Source organism: Phascolarctos cinereus, unplaced genomic scaffold, assembly GCF_003287225.1.
Source record: "Phascolarctos cinereus isolate Bilbo 61053 unplaced genomic scaffold, phaCin_HiC Scaffold_9;HRSCAF=440, whole genome shotgun sequence".
NCBI classification, from domain to species: domain Eukaryota; kingdom Metazoa; phylum Chordata; class Mammalia; order Diprotodontia; family Phascolarctidae; genus Phascolarctos; species Phascolarctos cinereus.
In genome coordinates, this window is record NW_027556402.1 from 68,351,300 (window position 1) to 68,376,393 (window position 25,094).

General features: G+C 38.7%; 1 protein-coding gene across 1 annotated transcript in view; it reads right to left on the minus strand.

Annotated features, from left to right (window-relative positions):
* Positions 1 to 25,094, minus strand: part of TENM3 (teneurin transmembrane protein 3) — an 825,548-nt gene that overhangs the window by 20,442 nt on the left and 780,012 nt on the right. The window contains 2 exon segments of the mRNA XM_078148915.1: positions 5,138 to 5,373; positions 6,077 to 6,252. Of these exon segments, the coding sequence (XP_078005041.1) occupies positions 5,138 to 5,373; positions 6,077 to 6,252 (412 nt within the window).

Genomic DNA, 25,094 nt, shown 5'->3' on the forward strand with positions numbered 1-25,094 from the left:
TTCTCCTTTTGATATTTTTCCTTCTGTGCCGTCGTTAATTTCTCTTTCATTACTTTTCTGTAGGCAGAAAAAGCATGGTACACTAGTCAAATGATTACAAGCATATTGTACTATTCTCTTCAAGACAACTATTCTCCTGGACTTGATTTTGATTCTGAATAAGTCATACAGTGAGATAGAGACAGTGAAAACATGGTTACAGTGTTGAATTTAGATCTGAATTTAAGCAAGGTTGTGCCTTTAGTCAGTTTAAAGTTAATAACTCAAAAGCCCAACCAGAAGGTCTTTCTTAGCGGAAGAAAAATAATGAGAGGTAGAAAAAAAGGAAATGTAGTTTGGGCCAAAAAGGAGACTGAAGTTGGCTGTCGATGGGGATGATGTCAGGTCTCGTTTGTGTTGATGATGCTGTATCCAGTGTCTACCTCTTTTTTGTCTCTTTTTTTGCCTTCCTACATTTCAGTTCAATTCTTAATCCAAATTCCCATGTCAGCACTTTGTCTCTTGACTTCCTTTCTTATTCCCTTTATGGGACTGAAATTACTAGTCAAAGCTGGCACATCCAATCTTATCTGGAAAATAAGAAACCCTCCCTTGTGATCTTTGCATTGTCTATGTGAGAGCAATCAAATAGGGCAATCAAGTGTATCAGATGGAAACCTCCTCTCAGTGTGTGTGAACAGGCCATTTAAAATCGTATGTTTCCCAAGAAGTCTTGCTGAGGCATCCTGGTTTTGCTAGTTAAAAAGAAGCCAACATCCATGCCTCTACACACTGTCTGTTTTCTCCCTGAAGTGGCGAGAACTCCCATGATTTGGACACAGGCAAAGAGAAATGGCCATTCAAATTCAGTTTTCCTTGGGGTCCTATTTCTTGGAGGTTTATGTAGTTTTCTTCATTTTTCTTGATATCAAGAAAAGAGATAACCAAAGGTGGGTGGTATTTGGGATTAATAGGATGATAGAACCAATCAGACCTCTGTAAGATGCTGGGGCTAGCTACATGGACAAAGAATGAAACAATCCCTATTTTCAAGAGAAGGTAGAACAACTCAACTTTTACGTTGTTCTAGGTTCTAGTACAGTACCTGGCCCATATTAGATACTGAAAATCTTTGACTTTTTTTTTTTTACTCTACTCTAACCTTTAAACTTGGAAATAATGAGCACAATTTGTTAACAGGGAATGCCAGTGATAAGATAGGAAGAAGGTACATAGTGGCTACCAACTATTTCAGGTCATCAAGCCCAAATGAATTACACCTCAATAACAGAAGAAAAGTGTTATTGGTGAACTTTTGATGATCTTGAAAAGAGTATGGCAACATGAGAGGGGTCAAAGGACTAAAGAAAGGAAAATCTTGTCTTTGTTTTTTATAAGGGGAGGAAATCGAATTATTCAAACTATGGATAAATGGGCTTTGAATTCCATTCCTGGAAAAAAATCTTGATATAAAGAGATGGTTGGTGAATACTTGCAGGGAAAAAAAGCAAAAGCAGTTGCCACTCCGTAGTAGCATGGCTCCATCAAAAAACAATCCATTCTTCAGAAACATGGTACTTGGATTTCTGCTAGGCGTTTCCCAACCTTTTACTTTAGCTATGGACAAAATGGAGGGACATAAGTACATCCAGGTGGGGCTGAAACTAGTTGAATGACCAACTTCAAAAAAAAAAGGCAATTAATAATGATTAAGATATCAACCCAGGAAGGGAGTTCCCTAAATGGAGTTCCAGAGGGATCTCTCCTAAGCCACTCTCTGTTCAATATTCTTATCAGTAGCAGAAGAAAGTATAGATATCATGATTATGAAATCTAATGGATTGCTACCATCTTGGCTTATATAATCAGGATACAAAAAGACCTCAACAGGCTAGAACAAGGAATTTATTACAAAGATGTTACTTTGTAGGGATAAGTATGAGTTCCACAAATTTCAAGTGGACAAAGATGGAATAGTGAAGCATATCAAGAGAATAGGTCCACGTAAAAAAATACCTGGAGGTTCTTATACACTGAGGGCAATGTGAGTAAACGCTGTGACAGTGCCTCTGATACCAGGACTTTAGACTATATTAACAGAACCAGGGTGGATGGAAATGAGGGAGGTTATAATCGACTGTATTCTTCCCTACTAAACCACATCTTAAGAGTTGCTTGGTTTTTAGCAAAACACTTTAGGAAAGACATCTACAAGGTGGAGTGTTTCTAGAGAAGGGTGACTGGTTATTAAAGGGACTTGAAACCATTCCATATGAAGAGCAGTCAAAGGTACTGGGGGATTGGGCAGGAAGAAGACTAAGGGAGGGACAGGGTGAGTTAGAGATAACTGTAAGACATCTAGGTAGCAATGTCCTATAGGCTGTTACGACATGGGATTGGAGCCCAGGAGAAACTAGGGCTGGATGTGTAGACCTAGGAGTCTTCTGCATACCGAAGACAGTTGAACACATGATCACTGATGAGACGCCTTAGGAGAAAGCGCAAAGAGAAAGGGGTGCAAGGTAGTATCATGGGGTGCATTCTTACTAGAGAAGGCAGGGCCTAGCTGATGATCTAGCATGACGTGGCCAGGGATGAGTTGAGTGCATATCCCCATCTAAACCTAGGTTCAGTCAGCTGCTTCTCTTTTGGAGAAAGGTGATTCCTGGAGATACTTACCTCCATCAGGGGATAAGAATGAAAATAAGGTCAGATGAGACCTGAACTTGGAGAAGAAACACAAATAATAGAGAAAAGAAGTAGTTCACAGCCATTGGCTCACAGCATCATTCCCATCATGCCCTTCATGAGAGGGTTAATAACCAGAACACACTTCCAGCAGACAGTGAAGACTCAAGTTTTCTCCAGAGACAGAGTAGATACAGAGCTGGCCTAGGAATCCAGGAGTCCTAAGGTCAAGTCCTTGACACGGCAAGTCATGTAATCTCTCCAGGAATCTCTCTAAGACTGGGAATTGCAGAGGAGCTACCAGCCTGTACTACTGTAGTCACGTAGAGGAATAGTGCTCATCTGGAATTTCCCTATACAATAAAATCACGGGTCTAATGCCTGACCCTGTTTCCTACTCCAGTAGGGTCAAACTTAGGATTGCAGAAGTCTATATATTGACTTAGACATCGACAAGTTAACATTATCTATGTTGTATTTTTATTTATTTTGTTAAACATTTACCAGTTATGTCTTAATCTTTTAATTAAATGTCTTAGATTGTAAGTTCCTTGGGGGCAGGGATTGTTTTTTGCCTCTTTTTGTATCCTGAGTATACTGCCTGGCCCATAGTAGAAACTTAATAAATGTTTATTGATTGACTAATTAATCTCCTTTGGGCTTGTTTCACACTTCTGCCCTATTGTATTCACAGAACCACATTAGATGGTGTAGGGATTTCAGTAGTATCATGTCTAGCAGCCCTGGCATTACCTCCCCCTCAAAGTTTTCCTTGACAACTTGAGAGGAAAGGATTACTTCAGAATTTTTCTCATGCATTTAATCAGATATTTCTTTTGTCCCTATCACATTCTACCTTGTTTACATACTGTACACAAATATTCCTTGTAGACTGTGAACTCTTTTAGGAGTGGGGCTATGGGGTTTAAAAACCGATTTAACACTGTGACTCAGTGGGCTTTTTTTTGGAGGTTGGGGCAATCCATACCTTCAGCTAATGAATATTTGTTGAATGAACAAATGATCGAAGTCTCAGCCCAAAGAACGCACTTTCTTAGAGGGCAGATGAAATTGATGAGGGGATGTTAAGATTCTGATATACCATTTTTTGTTGATAGTTTGTCTGTGAACCAACCCCAGAGCTTTTCTGCCAGCGGTTGATGGATGGCCATTAGCAAACACCTTGAAAAAATGACGTCCCTGCCACCATTTTTGCTTCACTGCTTCTTTTAGTTTCTTGTGAATAGCTGGTGACAGAGTTGGGTAGATATTGTTGCACCCTGAGGGACTGCCGAGGTAAGTAATTGTTACTGTGGGTATGAAAGAAAACATAAACTTTTGGGGAGCCAAAAAATAACAGGCATTAAAAGGCACCTTTTATGTTCTGGTTTCTCGCCCTTGATTGTAATGACTTTGCACAAAATGGCAAGTGATGTAATACTAGTTGGGAAAAACTGTCTAAAGTTATTCACCTTTATTTGATAAACTACAGTGTATTTACTAATAGAATGAATGAATCAGGTTCAATTCTAATAACTCAGATGTCTGTTGTGGTCCTAAGGTGGTCTCCTGGCAACCTAGTTTTGAGTACTTAATCTATGTTGTCTTTACCAAATAGCTGTCATAAATCATAGTTTGCCTGCTAGATATATTTGGCCTACTACACAATAGGGAGGGGAAAGAAAGTGCCTTAGAAAATTGTGAAGGTACGTAGAAGAACATTTTACAAAAAAAAAATAAAATCAATTACTCCATCGAGATCAGAAATAGGAATTACCGGAGTATTTCTCAGAACAATAATAAAAATAGGGGGTCCCATTAATAATACAGAAGCAGTAGTTAGGGTCTGAAGATGGTAATCTATAGTCGATTCAAGGTCTATTTTAGGAGAACTGGGAGGGGGTGGAGGAGAAGCCAAATGAGAAGAGAGAAGTCACCTTCAAGTCAAGTGCAGTAGAAGTTCAGTTAACCCTTTTGTGGATTATCACTTGGGTTCTTCTCAGTGCTACCTTTATAAGGCCTGGACATGCTTCCATACTAAAGCCAGTTCTTTTATCTGTACCTCCTCAATGTGAGGGAGTCAGCCCTGCCCAGGGCAGCAGGGTTCGAAGAAGAGAAGCCATGATACTGTGATATAAATTAGAAGCCTAAGCTGTCTTGCTCAACCAATCAGTCTAATTACTCATTAGAGTGTCTAAGTTGTATTTACAGTGGATTAATTTCTTTGTGATACCACTGGAGGTCTTTAACAGTGGAGGCTGCCCTAGGAAGAGAAACTTTCAGCCTCAGCAACCACTTTCCCTTAAGGATTTTCAAGCATAAAATATTTTCTGAAAAAATTAACTATATCAAAAAGCAGCTTTGGTAGCTCTGGCAGGCTTAGCCCAGTAATGGTCCAAGGTAATTCTCATGCCCATTGGCCACCTATATATGGGAAGGAGTAGGAAGGTCCTCTTGAATGTTTACTTACCCTAAGCTTTCGACCAAAGACATTGACTTTTCCTTGGGCTTGCTCTTTTCGGAATCTCCACTCCACTAAATTCTGGCCATTCTCCCCAGGGAGAGTCATATTTCTTTTAGCCACTGTTGGGTTGGCTGTGCCAGCGAGAACATGTGGCTCTGTTTGGTAGTGCGAGTCTAGGCCACTGGCATAGATAATTCTCAGGGAGCTGTCATAACCAATCTGGTAGCTGTTTCTTAACTGATCTGAAAAAGCAATGAAGCAGAAATGTATAAACTATGGATGTGGAATAAACATCTGGAATGTTGTGCAATTAAAAATGATATAATCTTTGAATGATCTGCATTTGTAAGTAAAACATCTTTAATAGTGCCTTTTTAGAAAATAACTTAAACAGTTTTTTTCCCTTATTGTTTCCTGCTATAAAAATTTTGCCTGAGTATGAAGACACTATATGAGTATTTAAAATACTCAATCCTTCTCCATTCCTGGGACTTCCCCTCCTCCCACCTTACTGTTTTTATGTTTAATATAATGTAAGATTATCCTTTATGATATGGGTAGCACAATCAACAAGATGTTGTTTTGGGAGGCTGGATGTATGTATACAATTCTCAATATATTTCCTCCCTTCAAGATTTTAGAAGATTTCTCCCCTCTCCTTAATGTCATTAATTGGGTTATTAAAAACAGTGTTACATAAAAACAACAACATTCCTTGGGAAAAATGTCATAAAAGGATGATTAACCAAATTAGGTTACAGGGGAGTTGTGTAACTTTCCAGGGAGTTTGACTATCATGTATTTATAGTGTTATTATGAAAGGGATGTTTTTTGGGGCAACCTTATTTCAAGTGTGCTTATATTCTTTGTAAAAGAAAAACCTCTTTTGAATGATGTTAATATTTTATTCTAACAAACCATAAAATTAGTAATTTTTTTTATTACCTTGAACCATGGTATAGAAAGAATCAATTGATGATAAATTTGAAGTGATGCTGACATCTTCCTCCCTGCTGGATGATTCAATGTCCACCGTAATAGCCTTGTCCATTTCTCCATGAAGGTTGGTAACCACTCCAGTCGGAAATGTCACGTTTGTCAGACGGCCCTCACTGTCATAGCTAAAGGAAATGTGGTACCTTTTCAGTATTTGACAGAAAGAAAGCCCAGGTTCCACTTACTGTACAAATATAATGAGCAGAAATAATATAAGCAGCGGAAATTTGGTAGAATGTTTGTCTTTGTGCATGAGATATGCAGAGTGTGGACATCAAACATGCTTTGAAGTAGTCAAAAGCCTGTTTAACATATAGAAACCTCAATCAGGAGAGCAAGAGTAAACAGGGTGGCTCTCCAGCTCAGCACATTATTCTTTGAAGTGTGACCAAAATCTTACTGCACATCTAATTTGCCGTTTCAAAGGGAACATGTTTGCTGGCATTAAATTCCTTAGCATTCTTCAGTCTTTTTATACTATCACACTAGGCTGAATTTACTATTATAGATTTTTAAGAAAAAAAGGATTTACTATCTTCTGTCATCTTTGACAGTGTATTGTGACCGTATAACTTTACATGTATAATAAGATGTATACACATGCACACATACGTATGTATGCAGACACATATAAAATAGATGAAACATGTTAATACATTTGAATAAATATACACATGGAAAACATCTCACTGATTCAAAGGTATCATTCTATAAATTAATGGTATTTTATGGACCTTACTTTTCATTATTGTTTGGAACATATCACTATAAATAATTAATTTTCATGTTTTTAATGATGATGAGCTCTATATACTGACATAAATATAGGTAGGTGATATCTTAATTAGGCAAAACTAAAGAAGCATGATTTGATCATTTTTCTATTTATGTGCTTAATGGTTTTAAGATACTAATTTAAAGAATTTTTTATTATTATGAACTTTATAAACATCAGCAAACATGAACATTTCCTTATACAAAGAAAAGAAAAATTTTATATATGGATGATGCCATGAATTTCAATTTATGTGCAGCTTTTCTTTAAATACATATAATTTGTAACATGGTACTTCCACTACTGCCATATAAACTCTTTTGAATATCTTGCTGACTTCTCTTGTGTATTTTAAAAATGCATCACTGATGCTCTTTCCTTTCTTTGTTCCGTTGTTTTTTGAATTACTACTATCCTTCCATTTGCTCTCAAATTCTTAACCCCCAAGAAAAGCCCTCCCTCTTTAAGCTAATTTTAAATTAAGACGTCTAAAATGTAAGGAAAGAGAATTTGAATTTTAAACATCTAATCTAAATATGGATTAGCTGAAATCACAGTTATTTTGAAAGCATCTCCTGGTATCATGATTTACGACAGTGCCATGGAGAAGTTTGTAAAAGGTGATTGTACTAAGGAAGGCAAAGAAATATGAAACCATGGCTAAAGAACAAGGGATTTAATTATGGCCACAAGAAAAGTGTTCTAAAGTTTCACGTACATTTGCCTCAGAGACTAAAAGTACATCTGCATAACTACACATTTGACACTACAAAATGAAGCAGATGCCTATATAACCCAGTGCCAACTCCTGACTTGCCCAGGGTCACACAGCTAATAAGTGAGGTGGGAAATGAATGTAAGTCTTCCTTTTACAAGTTGCAGTGATCTGTAACTGTACCATACCATCTCTACTCATCAATTATCTAGATGTCCCTGTGGAAGTTTTTATCTTAATTCTTCATTTTACTTTGGGGGTACAGGTAGCACATATATTTTCCTGATGTATTGCTTAAGGTTCTGTGATAAGATTTGTAATGATTACTTTTACTGTCATTACTACTGTCCCATTAGAAGTAGGGGCGATCTAAGTATGTTTCATTATAATTAAAGCCCTAAAAAATTAATGATAGGAAAAATGAAAGCATCAAAGGGGCAAAACAGGATTTAACAAGTATAGAATAATAGAGCAATGGTGATAATAGTAATATTATTATAATAATAAGTTAATAGTAAGTTAAGTTGTTACACACTGAAGAAGTATTGGTTAAACTTCCCTTACAGTAAAAAGAGGGAAAGAAAATAGGGGAGAAATTACTCTAGAAAGTATAAAATGGGTAAAATCAGCAAGGGAGCATTTTTTTCTTTTTAAATTTAAATTTTTTAATTTTTTCCATATGCTTTTGAGTTGAAAATTTTTCTCTCTTTTAAGGGAGCATTTTTGGCATAGCTCCCTAGCATAACTCTTCCACAATAACTTAGAAAATGTTCCAGACCAAATTCTAAACAGGAAAGCCAAGAAAAAGTATTATTGAGTCATTTTTTCCAGCCCAGGGCAGCTAAGGAAGACAGACAGAGATATGACCTGGCGCAGGACATGGCCAGCTGCAGGTGGTGCAGCAGTGGGGATGAGGAATGTCCAGGAACAGAGAGGGAGCTGAAACAAGAATCCCAGGGCAGAAAAAGAACCTAGGGGACCCCTGAATTAGCACTGGGAAGAAGAGCAGGTGCTATCTGGCAGCATGTTGCCCATTACCCAGCCCTGGGTCACAGACCCAGAGTGGAGAGGAACAATTCTGAGTGAGTGGGGCTCTCCCTGAGTACTGTGGCCAAGAGTAGAGTGGCAACTCAGTTCTGAGATTTGGCCTAACATGTGAGGATAAGTGGAACCACCGGGATAGGAGACCAAGGCCAAAGGAAGTCAGCAGCTCAGTTGTCCTGCTAAAGAACCTCCCATTGAAATAACAGTGACAGTCCAGCAGCTTTCTATTTACACTCAACTATATACAAGCCAAGAGATCCAACTTGTATAGAGCTTAGACCTGGAGGACAGTGAGCAGACCAGTCCCTGGATCACACCACGTTGTCAGCATAGACTGAAAGCAGTAGCAGAACATAAAAGGACAGAAGCTCAGACCTTCCCCTAATTCCCCTGAAGGAAGCAGGACCTAGTGCTAAGAAAGTCTGAAGTGAAAAAGCAGACTTGAAAAATGAGCAAACAAAAAAGAACTCCAATATGAAGAGCTACTATGGTGAACAGGAAGCTCCAGACTCAAACACTGTAGACACAATGATCTGAAAACATCTATAATCAGATCTTCAAAGAAGATGCAGATTGGAGACAAGCCCAACAAGAATTCCTAGCAGAGTTAAGACGCTAAACAATGATTTTAAAAAGCAAATAAGAGGTATGGAAAAAAGTTAGGAAAAGAGAATTAACAGTTTGGCAAAAGAGACACAAAACCTTACTGAAGAAAATAACTCCTTGAAAATTAGAATTGGCCAAATGGAAGCTAATGGCTCCATGAGACATCAAGGAAAAAGAAAGTCAAAAAACTGAAAAAAATAGAAAAAAAATGTGAAATGTCTTTGGAAAAACAACTGACCTGGAAAATATGTTGAGGAGAGAGATAATTTAAGAATCATTAGATGACTTGAAACTCATGAACAACAACAAAAAAAGAGTGTAGACATCACATTATAAGAAATTATAAAAGAAAACTACCCAGATATGTTAGAACCAGAAGGCAAAGTAGACATTGAATCTATTCATTACCTCTTGAAACTTTAAAATAAAACTCCTAGGAATACTGTAGTAAAAATATAGTTCCCAGATCAAGGAAAAGGAAAGACTTCAAGTACTGTGGAGCTACAGGCCGGATCACACAACATATAGCAGTTTAGAACGTATTCCAGAAGGCAAAAGATGTAAGATCACAACCAAGAATAATCCTGTCCAGCAAAACTGAGTATGATCTCAAGGGGGAAAAACAGACATCTGACGAAAAAGAAGACTGAATCAGTCTTGATGAAAAGATCAGAGCTGATTTTTTGCATGATCTCAAAGGAAGAATGGAAGGGTGGGGAAGAGGGGGTGCACTGGGAGAAGGGACAAAGGAGAGGAAAAATGGTTCTCTTACATAAATGAAGCATCCAAGGAAGAATTCAAGGAGGAAAGAATAAACATACAGTTGGGTATAGAAATTCAGCTTATCCACTAGGAAAGTAGGAGAAAAAATAGGAGGGGCATAAATAAAACAGACTTTGGAGGAGGAAGGGGCAGGGTTAAAAAAAAAAAGAGAAGGATAACTATAAGAGAATAGATGGAGAGAAATACACAGCAATCATAACTGAATGTGAATGGGATGACACATTCCTAAAATGGAAGAGGGTGGCAGAATGCATTTGAAACAAGAACCTAACGTGTATGTTTACAAAGAAACACACTTGAAATACACATGGAATTAAAATAAGGGGTTGGAGCAAAATTTCTTCTGCTTTAGCTGAAGTAAAAAAGAAAAGGGGCAGCAATCATGATCTCAGACAAAGCAAAAGCAAAAATAAACTTATTTAAAAGAGATAAGCAAGAAGTCTTGTAAAAAGTACTACAGACAATGAATTTCAGTATTGACTGTACATGTTCCAAATACAGCATATTTAAAGAAAAGTAAAAATTCTTTATCCCTCTCAGATCTAAATAAATCTTTTTTTTTCAAAGAAAGGACATTTATTTTGATTTATCAACAATCACTTCTATATACTTTTGAGTTTAAAATTTTTCTCTCTCTTCCTCCCCACCACCCTCCCCAAGATGGCTCACAATCTGATATAGGCTGTACATTTACATTCCTATTAAACATATTTTCACATTAGTGAAGTTGTAAGTAAAAATTAAAACCAATAGGAGGAACCATCAGAAAGAGGAAACAAAACTCAACAGAAGAGAAAAAAAAAAGATAGCGATTCAACTTTCACAGTTATGATTACTATCTGTCTTTTTCTCCATCCTTTCCCCCCCCATTTATGCTTTTCTTTCTCCTTTCTCCTTTTCCCTCCTCACTAGTGTTTTGTTCTTGACCACCACCTCCTTCAGTCTCTCCTCCCTTCTATTATCCCTTTACCTTTTCTTCCCCTTTGCCCTTACTGATTCTTCCCTCCCTTCTATCCCCTCTCCCTTTTCCTTCCCCACTTCCCTCCCACTGCCCATAGGGAAAGTTAGATTTCTATACCCAACTGACTGTTATTCCCTTCTTGAGCCAAATCTGATGAAACTAAGGCTCAAACAATGCTCACCCCCCTGCCTTCTTTCCCTCTGCTGCAACAGGATTTTCTGTCTTTTCCTGTAATGTGATTTACCTTTGTCTGCCTCCTCCTTTCTCAGTACATTTTCTAAGATCAGACTAATCCACTTACTTGGATCCATTTAACCCACTTGGTTAGATTTTTTTAATATCCACCCCTTTTATGTATACTTCTTTAACATGGTATAATAACAATACAGTTCTCAAGAGTTGCAAGTGTCATCTTCCCTTGTAGGGATGTAAACAGTCTACCCTTATTAACATTTTGTATCTTTCTGTCCCATTTACCTTTTTATGTCTTTCTTGAATCTTGTACTTGAAGATCAAATTTTTTGTTGAGCTCTGGTCTTTTTATCAGGAAGGTTTGGAAGTCCCCTATTTCGTTGAATATCCATCTCCTCTCTTGAAAAATCATGCTTATTTTCGCAGGGTGGTTGATCCTTGGCTGCAATCCAAATTCCTTTGCCTTATGGAATATCATGTTCCAGCCCTGCGGTCTTTTAATGTAGAAGCTGCAAGGTCCTGTGTAATCCTGACTGTGGTTCCATGATATTTAAATTGTTTCTTTCTGGCTGCTTGCAGCACCTTCTCTTTCATCTGGTAATTTTGGAATTTTGCTATTATATTCCTTGGCGTTGTCAATTTGGGATCTCTTTCAGGTGGTGACTGGTGTATTCTTTCTATGGTTATTTTACCTTCTGGTTCTAGGACTTCAGGGCAGTTTTCCTTTATGATTTCCTGAAAGATACTGTCCAGGCTCTTTTTTCATCATGATTTTCAGGTAGTCTCATGATTTTTAAATTGTCTCTCCTGGATTGATTTTCCAGGTCAGTTGTTTTACCAATGAGGTATTTTATGTTTTCATCTATTTTTTCATTTTTTTTGTTTCTGTTTAACTGATTCTTGCTCTCTCATAGAGTCATTAGTTTCCACTTGTCCAATTCCAGTTTTTAACAGATTGTTTCTTCTGTTAGTTTTTGTACTTCCTTCTTCAATTGGCCAATTGTATTTTTAAGGGATTTGTTTTCTTCAGTGTACTTTTTTTCCAGTTTGCCAATTGTGTTTTTTAGGGACTTGTTTTCTTCAGTGTACTTTTTTTCCAATTGGCCAATTGTATTTTTAAGGACTCTTCTACCTCTCTCATTAGACTTTTAAAATCCTTCTTGAGCTCTTCTAAGAAGGCTTTTTGGGCTTCAGACCAGTTCATATTCCCTTTTGATGTTGCAGATGTGGGTTTGTTGACAATGTTGTCCTCTTCAGAATTTCTGTCTTGATCTTCACTCTTCTCATAATATGAATCTATGGTATTTTTTTTACTCATGGTGTCTTTATTCCCTGGCCTTTAAAGAGATTGAGCTGTCCTGCTGGGGAACAGAGAGCACTGACCCAAGCTTCTTGTGTTGGGAGCCTAGGTTTTGGTCACTGGCTTTGTGTGCTGGGGTCTCTTATGTTGGCAATTGGAGGCTGTAGGGTTTGGGCAGCTTACCTCGTGTTGGGCTGGAATCAGCAAGTCTGGAACTTTCAGGCAATTCTAGGTTGCCTGCTTTTCCTTTCCTTTAGCTTTCTTCAGCTCCTTTTAGATGTGTGCTGCAGGGTGTTTATCTGCCTGGGGCCCCTTGCAATGCTGCCTGTCTCCTTTCTGCTAATGCACTGGGAGATTTCTTTGTGGTAGAGTGCTGAGGCACCTAGTGGTTTCCTGAGCTGGTTTTCACTGGTTCCCCCGCCCCCACCGAGGCACTCAGAGGTCCAGGTGTTAGTGTTTGCCTGCTCTACCAGCCTGGGCTTCAGCATCTCTTCCTGGGGTTCTGACAGCTCACCTGGTGTTGGGTTGGAATCAGCAGGGCTGGGGCTTTATGAAGACTCTAGGTTGCTTTCTTAAGCTCCTTTCAGATGAATGCTGCAGGGTGCTTTGTAGTTCTGCTTCCCTTATTTTTGCTTCCCTTATTTTTGCTGAGGCACTGGGACACCTGTTTGCTGGGCTGCTGCACTGTTGCTCCCCGTCTTTCTTCTAGTTCAATTGTTCCAGGGTTTTTTTTTCCCTGGGGTGATATTTTTGGGGTTTTCAGAGGTTGATAGGGGAGGGTGAGAGCGAGTACCTTTTTACTCCGCCATCTTGGCTCCCGGAAGTGGAAGTTGAGTGTGTAGACCTAAATAAATCTTGACTTTATGGAGCTGAAGGGATTTTTTTTTTTTGGGGGGGAGAAGGCAATTGGGGTTAAGCAACTTGTCCAAGGTAGCACAGCTAGTAAGTTTCTGAGGCTGGGTTTGAATTTGGGTCCTCCTGACTCCAGGGCTGGTGCTTTATCTACTGTATCACTTAGCTGCCCCTGAACTGAAGAAATTTTAAGAAAATTTATACATGATAGAACTGTCAGAAAAACTAAATAGGACTAAAAAGGAGTATACCTATTTCTCAGCACCTTCACAAGAACTAATCATGTATTAGGGCATGAGATCATCACAAAAAAATGTAGAAAAGCAAAAATAATAAATGCATCTCTTTTTTAACCTTAATGCAATAAAAATTACCTTCAGCAAAGGGCCTTCAATGCATAGATTAAAAATTAATTGGAAACTAAATAACTTAATCCAAAAGAAGTGATGGGGGAAAGAACAAATCAAGAAACAGTAATTTAAAGATAATGATAACAATGATACAAACATAACAAAATTTGTGGCATGCAGCCAAAGCAGCATTTCAGGGAAAATTTATATCTAAGCATTTCAAAAGAGAAAGAACAAATCAAAGAAATGGACATTCAACTAAAAAAATTGGAAAACCAACAAATTCAAACCTCCCAATTAAACACTAACATAGAAATCTTAAAAGTTAAAGGAGATATTAATAAAACTGAAAGTAAAAAACCCAAGACAACTAATAAAACTAGGAGCTGGTTTTTTTTTTTTTTGGGGGGAAACTATTAGCAAATTTTATTTAAAGAAAGAAAACCAAATTACCTGTATGAAAAATTAAAAAAAAAAGATGAATCCAAAACCAATGAGGATGAAATAAAAGCAGTTTTCAGGCACTACTGACTAACTATATGCCAATGAATCTTATCATCTAAATGAATATTTATAAAAATATAAAATACCTAGATTAATAGAAGAAACAGAATACTTAAGCTCATCCTAGAAAAAAAATTGAACAAGTTTTAAATGAGCTATCTGTAAACCTAAGGGAAAAAATTCCTGGACCAGATGGATTTACAAGTGAATTCTACCTAATGTTTAAAGAACAATTTACTCCAATATTACATAAGTTGTTCTAAAACTAGATAAAGAAAGTGTCCCACTAAATTTCTTCCATGACACAAATGTGGTTCTTGATATCAAAATCAAGGATAAAGTAGAAAAAGAAAAGTATAAACTAACTTCCCTAATGAATATTGATGCAAAAATTTAACTAAAATACTAGGAAGGCAAACATGACCAGGCTAGATTTATACCAGGAATGAAGGGCTGATTCAGTATTAGGAAAACTATAAGCATAAGTGACTGTATCAGTAGCAAAAAGAAAAAAGTCATGATTATTTCAAAAGATGCAGAAGAAGTTTTTGAAAGACTACAACACCCATTACTGTTCAAAACACTAGAAAGCACAGGAAAATGGGGCTTTCCTTAAAATAATAATAAGTATCTATCTGAAACCAAGAATAAACATTATCTGTAATGAGAGTAAGCTTAGGAGCCTTTTAAAAATAAGATCAGGGTGAAACAAGAAAGTCTGTTATCAACATCATGATTCCATGTGGAACTAGAAATGCTAACTATAGCAATAAGACAAGAAAAAGAAATTGAAGGAATTAGAATAGGCAATGAGGAAACAAAAATATCAATTTTTATAATACGATGGTATACTTAGAGAACCCTAGAAAATCAATTTTTAAAAAAACTAGCCAAAACAATTAGCAACTTCAGTAAAGTTGCTGGATATAAAATAAATGCACATAAATCATCAGCATAGATAGGGATAGAAAAGAGAAAAAAATTTCAATTTTTAATAAATATTTAAAATAATTGCAAACAGTATAAAATATATGGGAGTCTACCTGCTAAAACACACACAAAGAACTATATGAATACATTTATGAAACCCTCTTCACACAAATAAAGAATATCTAAATAATTGGAGAAATTTTAATTAGTCGTGGGTAAGCCAAATCAGTATAATAAAAATGACAATACCACCTAAATTACTTTGCTCAGTCAGTGCCATATCAATGCCATTACCAAAGACTTACTTCATACAGCTAGGGAAAAAACACCCATAATTCATCTACAGGAACAAAAGGTCAAGAATATTGAGGGAATCAATGGAGAAAAAATAGGAAGGTAGACAGTCTAGAAGACCAGATTGCAAATTAAACTATAAATCTGTAATTGTCAAAAAAAATTTATATGGCGACATAAGTAGAGAAGTTAAACAGTAGAACAGATTAGGTGTACTATACAGAAGCGCATGAGCACAGTAGGTTAACAGTTTGATAAAACCAAACTTCTTAGCTACTGGAGCAAGAACTCACCATTTGACAAAAACTATTAATCAAACTGTAAAGCAGTCTGGCAGGAATAGACATAGAGAAAGGGTGGGGAACCTGCAGCCTCAAGGCTACATGTGGCCCTCGGGTCCTCAAGTACGGCCCTTTGACTGAGTCCAATCCAATCTTAAACATGTTGGGAACTCAGCAAATTTTATAAAAATAAGAGCCATTCAAAGCATATGAATATGCAGTTTTTAGAGGAAGAAATCAAAGTTATCAATAGCTATATGAAAAAATGTTCTTTATCTCTAATAATTAAAGAAATTAAAATTAAAGTAACTGAAATAGTACCTCACCTCCATCAGATTGAGTAAGATGACAAAAAAGGAAATGACAAATGCTGAAAGGGATATGATAGGTATACTAATGCATTGCTGGTGGAGCTGTGAACTAGTCTATCCATTCTGGAAGGCAACTTGGAACTCTGTCCAAAGGTCTATGAAACTGTATACCTTTGACCCAGAAACACCACTACTGGGCCTATACCCCAAAAAAGATGAAAGAAAGAGGAAACAGACTCATATGTACAAAAAATATTTATTGCAGCTTTTTGTGGTGGTGAAGAATTTGTTAAGTGAGGTGATGCCCGTTAAATGGAGAATAACTGAACAAGTTAGAGTATGTGAATGTGATAGGATACTATTGTATTATAAGAAATGATGAACGGGACGGTTTCATAAAACCTGACTAGCCTTTTTTGAAGTGAGTAGAAACAGGTGAATGATTTATACAATAACAGTAATATTGATATTTAACTTTGAAAGACTTAGCAACTATGAGGAACACGATGTCCAGCTGGAATTTCAAAGGACTCATTAAGAAACATACTGTCTACCTCCAGATAGAGAATAGATGGACTCACAGTGTAGACTGAAGCACATTTTCTTCTATTTCATTTTTTTGCTTTTTTAAAGTATGAGACAACTCTAAAGGGTTTGGTTAGTGATAGAGAGATTTCAAGGAGAACAAAAGTAAAGAAGATTCAGTAAGGAAGGGAGAAGCCAGAAGTGAGAACTAAAAAGGAAGGAGAAGGAAACGCAGTAGAGAAGAAGTGGCACCTATATCGTGGTCAAATCACACACTGATTTGATTAATTCAGCAGAAAATAATGAGTCGAAACATTAAGCTGAAATGGCTAGAAAAAGGTCAGAGGGCAGGGAGGGGTGAGGGCAGGATGTAGGGAAGAGAGACTGGAATGTGAGAGAGAATGCCAGAAGATAAATGTGCCATGAATTTAATAAGCTCTTAAATGCACCCAGTTGATTAGAGGCATAATTGGCAAGTCTAAAAAGATTTGATATTTTTTTTCTTAGATCTCATACACTGTTTTTGGAGAAACAATATAAACTAGCATTTATACAGTGCTTTGTTTTGTACTTTGCTTTATATATTAATATCTCATTTAATCCTCAAAACAGCCCCAGGAGGTTGGTGCTATTATTTTCCTCATTTTATTGTTGAGAAAATTGAAGGAAGAAGAGATTAAGTAACTTGCCCAGGGTCATATAGCTAATAAGTGTCTGAGAGAGGATTTGAACTCAGGTCTTTCAGACTCCAGGTATGGTGGTGTATCTGATGAGTTACTCAGCATACTACATAACATGTCCACCCTGCCCTATACTATAAAATTGATCTTAAAGAATTATGAATTAACAGTACCTACTCTAGCTTCTCTTTTTATCTTTCTGATCCATAGGTAACTCAATATTTTTTTTCCTGGTGTGAAAAACTCCTGTATCTTCTTCACTGTACAGGAATGGGATGCCCTAAAATAATAGGGAAGTTCAAAAAAAGGGAGGAGGAAGAGGAGGAATAGGAATGTTGCTCAGGATGGTGAGATAATGATGATGATGGAGGAAGGAAAGGAAGGACTGCTTTTTTTTTTTCTCTTTGTTATCTTCGGGTTGGGAAGTACACTACAAAAATCGCTAATCTTGTGCTGTGTTCAGGGTAGTATCATGGCCAGAATTAGATTGTGGCACTTTGCCCTGATACAACCACTTCTGGAATACTGTGTTCAGTTTTAGAAAGGACACAGATAAGCAGAAGACAATCCAGGGGAAAGCAACTAGGATGGTGAGGGGCTTTGAGGTCCTGCCACATGAAGAGAGGCAGAAGAAATCTACTTGATGTCTGCATAACCTTGGAACAAGTCATATATCCCCAGTGGGTCATGATTCCCTCGGTGTAAATGAAGGTATTAGGCAACATGATTGTAAAGATCCCACTGGATTCCACGAAAGTGAGGATGTTTAGCTTGAAGAAACGACAAGTTAAGGGACATTCAGTGGCTGTTTTCAAGCATTGGAAGGCCTCTTGAGAAGGAATGGGATCAGCTCTACTCTGCTTGGCCACAGAGGGCAGAATTGGGAGTGATGGTTAGAAACTGCCAAGAAGCAGATTTAGGCCAAATGAAAGGAAAAACTGACTAATAGTTAGATCTGTCCCAGAGTGGAATAGGATGTTCTAGGAAGTAGTGGGTTCCGCTGCACTGGACTTAACGCCTGGAGGGCTATTTGTTGTATAGATTGTAGAAAAGAATTTTGTTCAGGCATGCGCTAGATCACATGGCCTCTCCAGTCCCTTGCAACTCTGAGATTAGGTTTTGAGCTTTTGTGCCTCAACTAATTCATCAATTGCATTGTAGTCACCATAATAAAGAACCTCTCTGAACTTAGGTAGGCTGGTCCTTCAAAACAAAAGTTGATATATACAGTGTATTGCCAGGCCCACATTCTAAACCTTTCTTTAGTAAGAGATTACAGTTTGTTGACTCATCATTGGGGAAATGGGGCGGGGGCAGGGGTTCACTTCTGGTCATTCAAAGATTGGAGTGGGACTTTAGTTTCTGACTGAGCACTGGGGGTAACTACTTGCTTAAATTACTTTGCTGAAAATTATTTCACATGGTTCCCCATCTTATGTTTTATTGCCCTCATTTTAAATAAGTTTGCTTAAAAAATGTATTTCAGGTCTATTTAATGGATGTGAGAATGAGAAAGGGTATAAATTAAAACACCCAAGACCACCCCCTATAACAACTCTTAGAAATATGATCCATTGAAACAATTTCCTAAGGTTTCTCACCCATTCATCCTATGCCCAACATTTTCTACATGTGACCCTGAGATAGAACTAATTTCCTGGTTCAGGCCTCAGTTTTCTCATCTATAAAACGAGGAAGCCCAATAGATATATCTCCAAACAATTTATCAATAAAGGTAGGGGAAATGCTTGACTTTTTGTAAAAAAAAAAAAAAAAGAAAAAGAAAAAAGAAAAAAACTTCTGAGATTTCAGGGATTCCCTATTACTTTCTACTAAAGATGGGGGGAAAAGTCTTCCTACTGCTGCTGCATAAGAATATTTTCTTAGTTCTTAAATTACAAGAAGTTTCTTGTAGTCTTAAAAACCCTTAAATGTTATAAAAATGCTTTATGTGGTACCTAATTCTGAGATTTATAAAAGCTAATGTTCTTTGAAGAGTCCTGTGAGTGCTTGTTCAGCATGTGGGCATTCTGGCATTTTTCTTTATTTTTACAGATAGGTGAAACTAAGGTATGAAATGCTAAGTGTGTGATTCAGGCTCTTCATGGGAATCAGTGACAGAACCATCACTGGAACTCCTGCGGCCTGACCTGTCTTACTTTGGTAGATCATAGCGCCTCACTGAAGGTGGAGAACCATACTCTATCTCTAGCCAGCCCTTTATGCCACCTGCAAGCACCTGACTGATTTGACCGGCCCACTGTGCCTGACCTGCCCTTTTCCAACCCTTCTGCTAGTTTAGATTTCCCAGAAAGGAAAACTTCATCTCTCTCATAGAAGAAGCATGTCTCCACCCTTTGATTCTCTTCTTTGTGTGGTTTTACCACAAATTCCATTTCCTGCTGGGCAGGCATTTTGTATCACAGGATGCTGAGTGCAGTGAGATAGACAGCACACGATGTTGAGCATTCAAGCTGCAACCTATTGCCGTTGAGTTTTTTTTGGAAAGAAAAATACAAGTAACCTTTGTCGGCAGCGCAGTTAATGTGCTGGAGGGTTAAGTGAGGATTTTCTCTGCTCAAAAGTTTTGGCTTCTGAAGATCTAAATTTGTGCCTTTAGAGGAACGGCCTTAATGAAGCCAGGCCACCAAGATGCTATTGAATCTCTATACAAGGCAGTATGGGAGATGAAAAATATAATGGCCAATAGAATGTAAGCTCTGGAAGGGGAATACATTTCATTCTCGTCTTTCTATTCTAGCTCCTCTTGTCAAATTGTCGAGCCATGATAGTTAAGCAGTTCATAATCCAGTTGAGGAGAGAGCCCTCCGCTTGAAGCATCGACTTCTTTGTTATAGGGGATCGCTCTTGGGGAAGGGGGAAGGGATGTGGGAGAGGGTTATAGGGGAAATCTGGGAGATAAGAACAGAAGGTATCAATAAAACCTATTATAAAGAAAAGGCATTATTGTAAGTCTCAATAAAGATGAAATAATCTATACGAAGCACTTTCTACCCATAAAGCAGTACATACATATCAGTTATTATATACAAGACTGTCTAGAAGTACAGGATGACTTACTCAGCAGGTGCTATGGGGATTCATAGGTGGGCTAATCATTAAGGACTGGGGTGACTGGAGAAGCTTTTAGGGGAAGGGAGTACTTTGTTGCTTACTATCTGTGTGACTCTAGGGAAGTCTACCTCTCTGCACTTCAGTTTCACAATCTGTGAAATGATCAGGCTGAACTAGGTGTTCCCTGCAGTCATTCTAGTTCTCATTTATCCCTGGGATCATAGATTGATAGTTGATGGGCTGTTAGATACTGCCTAGTTCAACGGTCTCCTTTTATAGCACTGAGGCCTGGAGAGGTTCCAACTTGCTCAGACAGGTCATACAGATTGAACCTGGGTTTTCCTAGTTCAAAGCCATCAATCTTTCTAATGCTTGTCGCAACTCCTATGCTTCTATAATGTGAGATATAAGCTCAGCCTTGAAGAATTTCAGTAAATAGAGAGGCAGTGGGGGAAGGTAATATAAGAAATGGTAAATAGCGTAAGGTGGGGATGTGCATGGTATAATCAGGGAGGAAAAAGCAGGCTAACCTGCTTGTTGACAGAAGGGACAATGTGGGAGTTAAGAAGATTGGGCAGTTTGTGGGAAGTTTTTGAATGCTGTATGTAACACGGGCTTGGAAATCATCCTGTTAGGGATAATAACAGCACCTACCCTCTGAGAGTGGGTGTGACAATCAAATGAAACAATTTTTGTGAAACTTTTAGCATGGTTCCTAGCACATAGAGGATGCTTCATAACTCCCTTCCATTTTTCCTTGCTGTTGGTAATGGGGAAAAATTGAAAAGTTGGGAGTCATAGGAGAGTAGTCATTTAGGAAGATTAACCTAGTGGGAGAGGCCCAGTGACATGTAATGGATAGAGGACTTTGGGGTTCAAGCCCATCATCTAAGGCATGTGAATTGTGTGACCCTGGGCAAGTCACTTACTTCTCAGACTCTCTCCCCTTCTTCATCCCTCCTTCCCTTCCCCCCCATCCTGGAAGACTCTCTAAGATTATGAATCGCATAATAGTTGATTTATTGTGGTAGAGACAGTTTATGATAGATTAGAGCAGAGGAAGACCAAAGGCTGGAAAAGCAATTAACAACCACTAGAAAAGTCACATGTGGGGCAATAAAGACTTTTTAGAGGGGGAATTAAAAGGAAAGACTGGTGAGAGAGACATTTCCTAATGGTTCATTGTGTGGTATAAATGTGGTAGATGAAGGGTGATGCCGTAGAGTCAGAGATGATTCCCAAGGACTTTCCGCATTGGCAGGCTTCTGCCACTCCATCACTTCTATCTCTCCCTCCCCCCTCTCCCCCCAAAAATAAAAATATGTCCTCACAGGGCACATATCCAGATGCCTACTGGAATAGTTAGACCGCGAGTGCTAGTAAAAATGTCAAGTAATGTGTCCAAGATGTAAAGGATCTCTGTGGATTCTCTAGTTGTCTGCAATTTTCCGGTTTGAGTAAGTGCTAGTCTATCTTAGTGGTGAACCAGGCCTGCCAAGCTCAGGGTTGGCAATGGTGGTTTTGCTGTAATGGCTTTTTGGAGAAACACAAAAATGGTATCTGGGGAATGTGAACAGCCCCTCAGCTTCCTGATTTCTCCCTTCTCATCCAGTCTTAGCCTCGTAGCATCAAATTCATAACATAACTGCATTCTCTCCTGCTCCCCTTGACCCCTCTTCCCAAAACGCTTTCATTGGAAAAAGACAAAGCCCCTCAGGCTCTCCAGCACCTGTGCTCCCTGCCTGTTGGGATAGATGCTTTTATTTGATGTTTGTCTACTGGCTCTTCTTTAATTTCCCTTGTATTTCTGCCTGTACTTGATGTTTGAGTCTTTGTAGTACATTTAAAAAATCTCTTTTTAACTCCCCCATAGAGTAAGATCCCTTATTAATACCCTTCAGAGCAAAAGCTGTGGCCCAGCCTCAATGGTGAAAAGATGCTCTCTTCCTCCTGCTGAGAAAGCCACTCCTCACTGGAGACCAGCACTTACTTCAATCAGACAGCCATCACCTTCTCATGTTTAGTGCAGTACACAAAAGAGGCTGCAAATTAATTCCAATGGAAACAATTCATGGCTCTTGAAAACTTCGTTTAAAATGAGCAAGAGAATTTTCTGTGATCTGTGCTTCTCAGCCATACAATGGCTTCTTCATTCATTCCCCTCCCAGCTGTGCTTCTGATTTTTTGGACTTCAGTGCCATGTTCAACACCGTAACTGAGCCACATGGTGCACCTGAACCCTGGGCTGGCTGGCTTTGAGATCAGCCTTCTATTTCCTATGCTAGGTTGCCACAGGTATCCATCTAAGACTATACATATTGCTGACTAGTTGTTACTCTGCACTGGTATGGAGAGTCTGATTATCTAGAATGAAATCATAGTTTAAGTCCAAATAATAATGATAATGATGATGATAATCGGACGTGTTAAAGTTTTCAAAGCACTTTACATACATTGGACTCTTTGGTAATCTTGTGAGGAAGTTACTAAAGATAGCACCTCAACTTTATGGATGAAGAAACTGGGACTTGGAGAGATGAAAATATTGATTGTGGGCTTGAAATGTAAACTCGTGGCACTCACATGGTGACTTAACTTGTTATTTCAGCGGTTTACAGGGATGGGCTGGGGCTGGGTTTACTATTGATACTACATGTTATGTTTAAGCAAGTTAAAATTGGGCCCTGAAACTATGAAAGCTATCCTAAAATTTTGAGGATTAGCAACTCTCTCTCATTCTATTCCCTTTACAAATTGGACTACTCTCTGGCCCCTACTCTGTGCTGGGTCTGAGCCTTTCTTCACTCCATCTTTCATGCCTAGAATGAACCCTCCCCCCATCTCCCATCTCCCATCCCCCATCCATTGAAGTCCTTCTCTTGTTCTAAGCCCCACTCCATAGGGTCTTATTTTAGTGCTTTACCCTTAGAGGTCACTGACTCCAACCCCCTCTTTTTTTACATGAGGAAACAGTTGTTGAGAAGTCAAGGGTCACACAGTAGGTGTCTGACGGACTCTCTCTCAACCATCTGAAAGTAAGCTTGTCTTCTTGAGGTTTCTCACAACACTTTGCCTGACCTGGTTCTTTGCACTTATCTCACTCTCCTTTAGATGGGTTACTTAGGTTTTTGAGCTTCCACCCATCCTTAGAGTACATGCACTCTGTTAGAGCTATCCTAGCACTTGTCTTGCATACAGTAATCAGCTGATACTTGTTGAGCTGAAGTATTGAACAAAACCACTTATTTAGAATTATGTTAAATGACACTGATGACAATGTGGACACTTGCATCTAGTAGGGATACACTGTGGAGTGGGATCCTACTTTCCTGTCCTGAGGAAGTTAAGGCAGGAGAAACACAATTTGGGGTAGGTTTGCTCTGGGTTGTGCCCAAATAGGATAATTGTTAAAACTATGCCATTACTGGCTCCCCTTTTCTGCCCCAGGTATATTCTCATCCACGTGTTTTCCTTGAAGGCTACATCCTTATACTGGATGACTCAATGGGAGTGTGAGTGTGAGTGTGTATGTGTGTGTGTGTGTGTGTGTGTGTAAAAATCATTATCACTTAGGTTCAGATTTCAGTCCTTAACTTCGTAGTGAAAATAGTTAAAGCACTTTGTGACCCTTAAAAAGTGGTTTATGAATGCTATTATTATTTAGCAAGAGAAATTTAAATCAATCGGGTAAATGGAAACAAAATGGTGTTGGAATAGCTACATCACAGAATATTTTGCATGAGTATAAGGTTGGCTTTTGCACATGTGGGTGGACACCAAATGGTGTGCCGTCCTTGGCACAAAATGCAGGTAAGCCCTCCTCTTGTCTCTCTCTTGTGTTCTCCATCCTGGCAGAGCAGAAAGAACAATGGAATGAAAGGAGGTCTAGCTTATAGTACTGCCTCTGTACTGATGAGCCTTGTGACTCTGGCTAAGCCACTTAACCTCTCAAGGCCTCACTTTCTTCACCCATTTAAAAAGAACCTCTGTGAGTATATTCCTCTGTGACTCCTGGCTGTTGGTGGCAGTCACACGCTTGCCTGGACTGTGGCTTGGAGAGCCTACACAGGGGAATGTAATGGAGCTGCAGACACCCGATTTTTCTTGTTCTGCCCTATTCTAGACTCTTCCTACAGTACAGGTCTGACCGTGTCACCCAGTAAACTTTAGTGGCTCCCTATAGAGCAAATATAAATTCGAAACCCTTTGTGACCTGCCTGTTCAGCCTTCTTCTGCCTTCCATGTCCCATGTACCCTGAGGTCCTGTGGTATCCAGCTCCCTTGGAAAAGAAGCTCCCCACCTCCCCACTGGGCATGCCCATTGGCTGTCTCCCGTATTTGGAATTACTTTCCCTCCTGGCTGTCTTGGCTTCTTTCCAATGCCAACTGAAATCCCAGTTTTTACAGAAAGCCTTTCCTGACCCTCAGTGCTATCTTCCCTCTGATGCTTGTCTCCAGTTTCTCCTGTATGTATCTTGTTTGTACCTTACTGTGGGTGTTGCCTCCCTCCTTAGACTCTGAGCTCCTTGAGAGCAGGGTCCGCCTTTGGCCTTTCTTTGTATCCCGAGAGCTTAGCACAGTGCCTGGGTTGACTTACTGACAGAAGCCAGCAGCTGTGGGCTAAGCTCTTTATTCTGCTTGCACAAGACTTTTACTCCCTGGTTTAGCACCTTGCTCCCCACTTCCCCTGTGTGAGCAGAGAGTAAGGCACTGTACATTATTATTCAGGCACTTCTTTCGTGTTGATATGTATGGAAAATACATCATAATGTAGCAATTAAATTGTTTC